General features: G+C 41.0%; 1 protein-coding gene across 5 annotated transcripts in view; it reads right to left on the bottom strand.

Moving 5' to 3' along the window:
- Positions 1-424: 424 nt before the first annotated feature.
- Positions 425-11,062, bottom strand: part of KANK1 (KN motif and ankyrin repeat domains 1) — a 129,672-nt gene continuing 119,034 nt past the window's right edge. For all 5 annotated transcript variants that reach the window (XM_063181142.1, XM_063181144.1, XM_063181143.1 and 2 more), the window contains 6 exons: positions 10,629-10,716; positions 7,839-8,058; positions 5,053-5,195; positions 4,309-4,509; positions 2,032-2,130; positions 425-1,417 (listed from right to left, as the gene is read on the bottom strand). In XM_063181142.1, the coding sequence (XP_063037212.1) occupies positions 1,355-1,417; positions 2,032-2,130; positions 4,309-4,509; positions 5,053-5,195; positions 7,839-8,058; positions 10,629-10,716 (814 nt within the window). In that variant the 3' untranslated portion in view covers positions 425-1,354. The remainder of the gene's footprint in view (positions 1,418-2,031; positions 2,131-4,308; positions 4,510-5,052; positions 5,196-7,838; positions 8,059-10,628; positions 10,717-11,062) is intronic.

The following is an 11,062-nucleotide window of genomic DNA, read 5'->3' as shown; positions in this document are numbered from 1 at the left end:
TTCTGCCCAATCAGGTAGGCCAGAACTGACAGGGATACACAGGCACTAGCTTAGCACTTGTTTCCATGCCATTTAAAAAGCATCTCCTTCACCAAGTAGCCAGGGCTGCTCGCAAGCTAAAGCTCAAAGGCTTTTATTTCAGTTAACTGCTTATCAGTTCAAGTGAACTGCTTGAACACAGTCCTTCAACACCTCCCCAAGATCCTTCACATGGCTGAGAGAGGTCACTTCTTAACCAAACAGCAAAGGGTGCACCCTGTGCAAGACAAGCAAAGGCAGATCATCTTGGGCAAAGGAAAAACCTCATGTGGGGACTTTCCAGTCCTCCCTGCCTTGATTTTCCAATTTAGCTTGTTTTCCTGCTGCAGTTGTAATGTGCAGCCTTTCTGGATGATGGCAAATCACAAGTAAAACAGGAGAGGAGTAAAACAGCATAATGAAATTTTATTCTGAAAATATGGCAAGAGTCTAAGGCACTTCAAACATTTCAACGCACTTGACTAAAGTGAATATGACAAGGTAATAGCATTCCATAAATACGCACCAAGATGTACACTCAATTACACTCAAGGGGAATATACAGCTGGTACCTCTAATTTTATTCTCCAATAAACATGTATGGAGCTTATAGACTGAAACAGTTAATAAAAATATGGTAACAGAACATGGAATTCTTCATGTAGGTTTTAATTATTATGGAATATAAAATGTTGAAAATACTGTGTGAGTTAATTTTATAGATACTAGTATCTTTTATATAAAAAGTTATACATTATCCCCAATTAGCAACAACTTATTTAGTGAACTTCAGACCTGACAAGAGGCTCTATCCCCAATACCTACCCACTCACCCACCAGCTCAAGATCCATGGAACTGACTACATAAGCAACAGCAACTTCTGAATTTCAAAGTAATTAAAAACATGAAAATCATGTTGGAATGAAATTTATGAAAAGTTTACTGTGATGAAGTCTAAGCACAGTAAATATACTTTAGAATGACTAAAAACAAGCCACTGGGACAGCTCTGCATGGATAGCTTTAGAAGTCTTAATCTGCACATAACATAAGGAAGGACAATCTACAACAAAGAAAAAGAGGATTTATGCCAGTGTACAGAAAGATGAGTATGTGAGCAAAAGAACAGTTCTGGCTAAGGTTCTCCACAGAGCACTACTTAACTATACGCTTGCTTCAAGTTTACAGTTTTCTACCTTTAGCACTAGATCTCTGCTTTCACTTTGCTGGTGAGTTCAGGCACAAGACAATTACATTCAGTATCTGTCTCAGTAAAACAGTAACATTTAGCAGCTTAAAGATGGCATAGAGATTTTTTACAGATATTTATACACTACTACTCGAATGTGGCTCTGTGGGTGGGACCAGGAGATGTTCTTCTGCTAAGCCTGGGAGTGCCCTAAAAGAGAATAAAGAACAGTTAATCAAAGAGAAATTATTCCAGCCAGCTTGAAAACACAACACTCAGAATTACTCTGTTCAATTCCTTACCTTTAATTGTACAGATTATTTTTTTTTTTAATTTTAGGAAGAAAAGTGCCAGCTGTCATACAGCCTACTAACTGCAAGTGCATATTGTTTTGACAGTGAGGTGTTTAGCAGCAGTTTATCAGGAGAGTGAGTCAGGGCTACAGGAAGGGTGCATAGCTGCCAAAACACCTAGAACAGCTATGTTTCAGTTTCCAGGTCAATAATTGCCATTAAAGTAATACAACAGCACCTCTGTACACTAGCCAGAATCAGTGAACCTTGCTAGTCAGCTATCTGTACCCCATGGTAATTAGGAGAAGCAGGAACTATCCCTCAGCCAGGCTTCAACCTTCTGCAGTCAGTATGTATTTTAAAAAGTACATTCCACTCACCAGCACAGAAATGGTCTTTACAAGTAAAAGCCAAAGTTTCATGTGCTGTACTGCTATACAGCTGTCAGGGAGTAAATTTCTTATTTACATTTCACTATTATGTTCAACAGCAGCAAGTTAAAACATAGCCTACAGGAGGTTGTGTACTAACCGGTGACTGGGTTTTGGAAAAGTTGACGTGGGCATAGAGGAGAACTGCTATGTCCTTATGTCCAGCTTCCAGGGCTATTGAAAGTGCTGTGCTGCCATCCTGAGAGAAGACAGGAAGAAATAAGAGAATTAGTGCTTGTATGCTTTAACAGACCTCTTAAAAGCCCCATCAGCCCACAGAGAAGTGCAGTTATTAAGTGGAGGCCCTACTGCTCATACAGACAGGTTAATTTAGAGTCTTGTTTAATTTCTTTTGTTTTAAACCTTGCACTGCTGTTTTATGAGGCAGTCCAATTGTCAAAGCCTCATAATTTTTCTAAACAAGGAGTCTCGATTATTGCTGTGGAAGAATGAGCACACTATTATCACAGTAATGTTACATGTAGTGCTGTGCAAGACCAGAAGATTGGGGTGTCTCAGAGAAACTACAGCGTCAGTAACAAGTAGAAGAGATGATAAGGGAGGGGAAAATGCTGGTCAGATATAATGATAATTGCTGTGTTAAAATGATAATTGTTGTGGCATAGCTCCCATCAACACTAAGAGAAATTGCACTCATAATTCCAAATGGTCCTTGATGGAAGTCGAAATACAAACAAATGGACTTTCCTAGTCAAATACTGCCACCTTAGTTTCTCAGAAGATACCACTGCTTTCATAAACCACAGCTGTTGAGGATAGAAACAAAAAAGCTGAACAAAAACAAACAGCTGAAATAGTATTTTACTAATTTGCTTTTACTTACTAACTAATAAGAGTATTTTATTAATTTTCCTTTGGACCATGTTTGGTCCAGGAAGACATGGATGTCAGACAACCTGTGATATGAACTTGGTGCTTGGTTCACTGCCTGGCTTTTGCTCTTGCACACAGAAGACTCTACAATAATGCCAGTACTTGAAATGTCTCACAGGGATGGAGCACACATTCCAGCCACTGCTGTAGCACTGGTATTGGAACGGGTAGCACCAGTTTTCAAATGGCCAGCATGGGACACAACGGACAGCATCCACATGGAAAGTCTTCTTATGAGCCTAAAGGTAGCAATTTCTAATTGTCCTGAACAGACAGGGAGCTAGAAGAGCTGTCTACTACAGTGCAATATAATGCATGACAAATGCAAAGCTAACACTCTCCAGTCAACAGAAGATCTTAAAGAGAGGTGCTGAATCACTGTGGCACACATTAGTAGATGATGCTCAGCTTACTACTGATCACGCAGACTTGAAAAGCATCACTGTGACACTCAGAATAGCTCAGGGAATGCTAAAAATCTCAATCTCACAGCACAGACAATTCTGTGAATAAGCAGCAAACTGCTTGGGAAACTATCAAACTGGCCACAGGAGTAGTTAAGTTATCATGTCCCCATAAAGACTGTAATTATTGATTTTGTATCTGATAGTGCTAACGGCATCCAAGCAGCAATAATCTAGACTGGTCCTGAAAGTTTTTGCTAGACTGAGGTCTTCTTACATTTTCCTCTCTGGCCAGAAGTTCCACACTGCTAGCACCACAAGGAACTGAGCTGCCTCCTGCAGCACTTGGGTGAATGAAGAGAAATCATGTCCTTGCCTCTCTGCAACAGCTTCAACAAATAACCACCCACTGCCCTCCCAAATCCCAAACCCAGGTTCCATTTCAGTGTTCAGTGGGTAAAGCAATAGGAAGAAAGGAAAAGTATGCAAGAAATATTGTTAACAAGAACAAGAAAGGAGCTAAGTCAATGTTTTCAAGCTTGAGAAATCTATAGATCAAATTGTCTGCTGACAGTGTAGGCTGCAATGGTCCCTGCAGGTGTCTCACTTGGCACTGAAGTCACAGTCTGTATCTGTTTATCGTCAGGACAGTGTAGCTTCATGACTAAGACTAAACCTACAGTCTCAGAAGTCATGGTGTAGGAGCAGTGTGAACATTGTTTCAAAGGAATTGTAGGGCTGATGTTTGCCATGGGCACAGAAAAGCAAGACAGTGAGGCCCTAAATCACCAGATAAGGTCTTATCTGAAAACTAGAAAACTCCTTTGAAAGGGAGCAGGAATGTGAGAAGGAAAGGTGTTGAGCTAACTATGACCTAACAAATGTTTGTTTCTGTTGTGGCCACTAAACACCTACAGCTAACCACAGAAATTGCTACCAGGTGTGTCTGTTAGAAAAGTAAAAATACTAGCCAAATAATCACAGCACTTGCTACCAATTAAGCAGAAGATTCATTGTGGTTGGCACTCTGAGTCAGACATTCCCCAAGTAGATTTCAGAAGCATTGAAAGGCAGCTCACATTGTCCTCCAGGGTGCTGTTACACCCAGGCTGAGCCAGCAGAAGCTTAACAATCTCCACATGTCCATGCTCACTAGCGCACATCAGAGCTGTAGAGCCCTCATCATCCTGGATATTGACATCTGCACCACAGGCCAGTAAAGCTTTGACCATGTCTATCCGGCCATGACTCACAGCTAGCATCAGTGCAGTCTGACCAGCCTGCATGGAGAGAATAGAAAAACCCAAATCACTACAGAGGCAATCAGTGACAAAGCACAAACACTTCTATTTCTTTGAGACACTGTGTTTCTTTGGTGCGGGGGGGGGGGGAATTGTTATTTTAAATGGTACTCTCAAGGCTTTGATTGCCATTATTTAAACAGCTTTTACGTATCATATATCCCACATTCACATAGGTATTTATTGTATTAATGGAATGAATATTTTCAGACAGCTGTAGTTTATTCGAAGGAGCTAAATGCTGCAGACTTTGTCAATGCCACCCAAAATTCAGTAATAGTTCTCTCACACAATGATCAACTTTCATTTTTTGGAGAGGTCCATACCTGAGGCTCAACTGTTGTTCCACAGCTCCATTTTGTATATAGCAATCAAAAACATACATAAAAAACCCACAAATGGTGAAAGCAAATGAGAGTAACATTTAAACTGGCAGGAGCAGGGATGGGAGCACGGAAGGAACAATGAAAAGGCACAGGACTACAGCAGTAAGAACTGTGCCTCGTGAACTGTCTGACTGACCTGGCTGGCTTTAGCATTCACGTCCCCGCAGCTGAACAGTTCCTCCACTATCCTCATGTCCTTCTCCACTTCCACAGCTGCAAGTGCAGCAAGCATGATGGGGGTGTAACCAGCCTTGTTCTGATGATTTACATTACAGACATCTGCAGAGGGATGACATAATTTGTTCAGAAAGCAAGAACCCAAAAAGCAGTAATTGTGCTAATCAACTGAATAAACTGTCAGTAGAGCAGCCTATAAAAAGAAAAAGTAGCAACTGCTTTCATAATGGATGCAATTCAAGGGAAGGTGGAGAAGAAAAAAATTAACAGAGGAGCTCTTGAGCCAGACAAAGAAAAGAATTCTTTTGTACTATGTGTACAACACAAGAGAGAGCACAAAGACATTTTATATGTTATCATTTAGGGCTTTATTTGTGCGTTATTTTTTCCTTTTGTGAAAGCAAATGGTCTGAGATTTAGCATGATACTGAATAACACTGCCAGGATAGTCCTTAAGCTCTTCTCCCAAGGACATCCATACTGCAGAATAAAAGTGGTCCAGCCACGTGGTCAATGGAAAAGATATTTCTCTTCAGCACAAAGACTGTGTCTTCAGCACAATTTTCCTGCAACTGGTGTTACTTAAAAAATCTGCAAGTGTACTTCAGCATATTTTGGAGCTGCCAAAAAACCCGCCCCTTTAAATTAAAGACTGCTGCCAGTTCTACAGTGTGTATTTGACAACGAACAAAACTGCTCTGGGAACAAATACAGGCAAGTCCTCTCATCAGAGCCAGCAACTGACAAGAGTTCTCCTTTTTGTTCAAACCTTGCCTCCAGTCTGTCTCTGTTCCTAAAATTCTGCAGAAATTCAGCAGTGCTTTTTGGTTTATTGGGCAGCATGGTTTTCAGTGTGCTCATCATATTGGAAAGCAGGGACTCAGCGTTATATAAACATTATCTGCAGACTAGAGGCTAAATTGCACCACAGGTATCTTAACAAGCAAAAATGGCTCAGGAAATTCTTCAGATTTATGGGCAAATGATTTTTTCAGTCAAAAAAATGGAAAATTTTTTCAGGTTAAATAGACGTTGGTGATGATAACCAGTAGACCCATTCTTCTTTCAGACATCACTTCTGTGAAGCCACTGAAGCCAGACAACACAACATTCTGCTAAATGCATTACAACCTGAGTAATGAATAACTTAGAAGAGGTGTGCTCCTACTCTGACTAGACTACTTCAGCAGAGTGTGTTTTCTGAGGTCACATTTAGCTCCTTTTCCATATGGCTGAGGGAAATTGTTCTCCTATTTGTCCTCTTGGTGACTCTGCTTCATGCTATTGGAGGGTTCTCTCACCTCATCTTGTCCACTCTTCTCACCAAACACAGACACAGAGTTCTTGGTCTAAGAATCCACCTGTGATATCACCATACTGCAGAGCTGACCACAGTGACCATTCAGACACAGTCCAGAGAAAAATTGTTGAAACCTGAAGGAATCTGCCTATTTGCAAACATTTTCCAAGTGCTGGCATGAGCAGTTCTCTCCTTCAGAGAGAACTAGGTGGGACTAGTCATGATTATTACATTTTGCAGATAACACCCCTGGTGTTCATGGGCATATAAATAGCTGCCATAACAGAAGTCCTGATTTCCAGCAAGAGATGAGCAAATTCCTGCTCCTCTGAGACACCTAGGGAAGCAGAGGGGCAGTTTCCTCCTACCACAGTGTGCTGCAGAGCCAGCCTGCCCCGTTTCACCACGCTCCTGACATTCCCTGCATTCCCCTGCTGTGACTCACTCTTCCCAAACACAGACTGCCTTCAAAAGGACCAGAAATTTCAAAGCGCTCCCTTTCCTCTTGAGGAAGTCTCTGCATGTGTGACACATGTGCTAGGTTATCAAAGCTGAGATTTGTGTCATTCATATCCTTGTTTATCTGATGCTACCCTTCTGGATTTTTGAATATTGCTTGGCTTACACTCCAGACATGTCATTGGCCTAGTTAAGCTTTCACAATCAACTGTGACAGGTTTTTTAACTAGTTTAGAGAAACAAACTTCACTCAGAGAGCAAAACTAGGATTAAAGAGATTAAACATCCAGCCTGGGACCAATTCCAGTGTGTGATACCTTCTGCTGAATGCCATCTGGCACACTGAATGTGGGGAGCAGACACTCCAGTCTCCCCTTTGCCACTACCCTTTCTGCACGTGTGTTGCAAAAGGATCAAGAAAATGAGGCAACAAAAGCAACCACATGAAGCAGAATGAGATTGCTTACGCACTAGGGAAATGGTCTCTGTGACAGAATGCCATATTGCCCCAGTTTCTCAGGAAAGTAGCATAGATGAGTCAATGTGGTGGCCAGAAAAAACTTCTGCACTGCTCTAGACAAAGCTAGACTAGCTTGCATGTTTAAGATGGTATTTATATATCAATGCATCCTCCTCCATCAGCACCCTACAGACTGATGAACAGCAGCTGTGCTGCCTCCAGAGAAAACTGCTGGAGCCTGGTGCTGCTGAACTTGGGACTACAGTGCAAGAGGCAAGAATCCAGCTATCTATCTCAACTCTGTATGTAATTCACTTAAGTGTTTTTTTTATCTTCTTCAAGAACCTCCAAAGCTAGTACTAGAAACAAAGATTCTAGACTACCTAGGTGAGCCACCACATAACTGTTAACAGTTAAAACACCTGCTGGAAGAAGACGGAACTTGGCCTCTAGTCCATCAAGAATTTCATCCATGAGAATTGCAAAACCAAGAATAATTTAAAAAAAAAACACAAAGCAAACTTACTTGCATCCAGAAGAAGCTTTACAATTTCAAAGTTAGAATGTGAGACACTGTAATGCAGAGCTGTGTTTCCATTTCCATCTGCCATGTTGATGATATGTCTGAGGACAGCAGGAGAAATCTCTTCAAAAGCAGTTATGTAGTCTCCAACCATTTCAGGGAGAGCTGACTTCTGACTTGAGACACGAAACCACTCATGCTGGATGGTATTTAAACAAAACCTCTGCCAAAACCAAGACAGAAAAATTTACATATGGGCAATCTGTTTAAAAGATTTTCCATCCTGTAAGTCAGCAATGCAGGTCAAATCTTTTTTAGTCCAATGTGGGAAGAAAGTATTCAGCTCACAAACAAGATGTAGAGACTGAAGCGTCCCCCCTGATTAAAGTCCGCTTTAAACCACCGTTTACTTCCTCTCACTTCATCTGATTTTCACCTCTGACAGCACAGAATTTCAGGGTGAGAATAATCCCAGATTTAACAGTTATCAAATACTGGTGAATGGAAAAAAAAGACCTGCAGAACTACTTCCATCAAATACTTAACTATGTTTATAAATCACTGATGAACTCAAGACTTTCTCACTGGACTTAACACCATGCTAAGTCAGACAGGCCCAATACTGAGGGACAAATTATCAAATGCACAAAGTATATGAGAATTGGCTGCACAGCAGTTCTGAAGAAGAAGAACTGGTCATTACAGACAATTACAAACTGAACCCAACATCACATTGTAATGTAAAAGGTAAATACTGTTTTGGGGTGAATAGACAGATTTATAGCTTGCATCGCACGTGATGAAGTCCCTTCTTTCTGCCTAGTACTGTGAAGACAACACCTGGACTATCTTGTCTGCTCTGATCACTGAATGACACAAAATATTTGGTTGAAACAGTTTCAAAGAAAAGCAGCAAGAATGAACAAAAGTCAAGGAAATCTGACTTACTGGGCAGACAGGAAGGACTGGAGAAGCTCCGCTGAAAAGAACTGCTGGGGAAAGAAACCATGCAACATTTGTTGCAGAAAAGAGGAAAAAAAGGAAGAACCTGTTCTTCACCTGAAGGCTGGCTGGCTTTAGTAATAAGAGATTTTAGTTGCAGTGAGAAGATGCAGGCTACACATTCAGGATAAACTTTCCCATGGGGGTATGGACTGCAAGCGGGGAGTAGGAGCCTCCTAGGCCAGGTGACTTGTCTGTTGTGACAAGGTAGGTAGAGCAGATCTCACTGTGGGCCAAGAAGGCTTCCACATTCACCACCAGCTCTGACTTTGAGACACTTTCTCTAACCTGGAAGGACCACCATGTCTTTCTCATAAACCCTCACTTGCAAGGCAGCCAGTAAATTCAAGGGCAATTTTGCAGAGAAGACATTCAGAAAGTTTATACAGCCTCTAGTGAAAACACACCTGTATCTCTAGAGGTGGTCTGTGTCTGGTAAAGAGAAAATATTCTACACAGACCAGTGCTACCTATGTATCTGTACTACAAAACACATTAACAGAATATTTTACATCAGTGCTATATAAGAAACTATTTTTAGTCACAGTATCACACACATTATTAAATACACACCACAGTTAAAAAATTTAATTAATCCATCACATTCAAAAATATGCAGTCTACAGCTCTTTCTGGTGTAAACAGTAGCTACAAGAGCTGAGTATGCTGGAAGAGGTTGGGACAACTCATACAGATCCTTAGCTACACTGACATTTAAGCTGTTTGGACAAGACTTATTTATCAGCAGACAGAGGAGAAGAGCTGATCAGTCTACAGCTTCCATCTACAAAGCACTGCTTGTACTGGAAAACACTTTAGGCACAAGAAAGTAAAATGTAAATTCAAATTACACTTCCAAGGCAGAGATCATAATCTGGTTTTGTCATTTTTGACACTTTCAACTCCAAGAGGGACTAAAGCATTTGTTGTTTGAATGCCTAAACTACTTGTGAAGGACAAACACAATTAAAAACTATGTGTCACAACTGTATGAAACACCCTTTCAAAACATTCCCTGGACCACAGATGTCAGCACTGGACACAGACAGTATTACTGTGTCATAGAGACAACACTATTGTCTTTAAGAAGCTCCAGATGCTCTACAGTAGAAGAGAATGACACTAAGTTGTTGCCATTTATATGCACAAGTGTAACAAATGCAAAATTCAATTTCATATCATCAAGCAGTGTTCCTTTGCTTTCCTCATAGAGTAGAGGAGGCAATCCCTATCTGAGGAATTTCCAAGAAGGCAAATACAATTTTATATCCTGAGACTTAAGTATTTTTTTAAGTTTTAACAATAAATCCTCCTTACTCTCTGCAGCACTGATACAAAAACCACCAGTGCAGTAAACAAGACCAACAGCATCCTGCACTCAGAAGGCACATCACCTAGTATTTCAGAAGAGACTCTGAAGTTTTTTCATAGGATGCAACAGAGTCTTCACCCACTGCAGCCTCCTAATGTGAGGTCTGAGAGTTACCATTCCAGTGCTAAACCAAAAAAACCACAGGAGTAACAAAGGAATGCACAGCTGTGTTGAAACTGTATTTTCGTGTTACTGTTTTTACGTGTGTGCCTTGGGACAACAACATTTAAGCACACAAAACACAAGTATATTCTCTGGATGAAAGTGTCCTGGTAGAAAGAGCTTTGTGACTCTTGCAGCAAAGATGAGATCCTCTTCTGCCTAGCCACTGCAGTGCTGGTCCTGTAAAACCAGAAGTTCCCTCTCGCTAAAGTTTTTCTATTGCATCTCAAGAGAAAATTTTCACCTGAATTGCTTACCACATCTTTGTTGGTTAAGGCCTTGGGGTCATCAATGTTGTTTCTCAGCAGGTTACAGGCAGAAAGCATCTTTTCACTTAGCTCGTACCTGAGGGAGACAGCAAAATACATGACACGTTTCAATTTTTATATCAGCATTTCAGTATAGAAACATTTGTTTTTCTGAAAGTTGTCTGGGAGTGAAAGCTTCCAGGCAAGCCATCTGCTCCTACCATGCAGAAGCCACTCTGGCAGCTCTTCTCACAGACACTCCCTCCACACTGAATGGAGATGAGTGTGGGAAGAGCAGCAGGAATGGAGAGTGGGAAACACATCACTTTCATGCTCTAAGACTTGGCAACCCTTCTAGTGGGAATTCTCACCTACTGCTGTGTGACTGCAGAGCACACTTTATATGCTGTGTGCTTTGATTACTTGATTGACAAGGAGAAATG

Source organism: Melospiza melodia, chromosome Z (assembly GCF_035770615.1).
Source record: "Melospiza melodia melodia isolate bMelMel2 chromosome Z, bMelMel2.pri, whole genome shotgun sequence".
In the NCBI taxonomy this organism is placed as follows: Eukaryota; Metazoa; Chordata; class Aves; order Passeriformes; family Passerellidae; genus Melospiza; species Melospiza melodia.
Note: the sequence above shows the minus strand (reverse complement) of the source record. Positions and strands in the feature narration are given on the sequence as shown.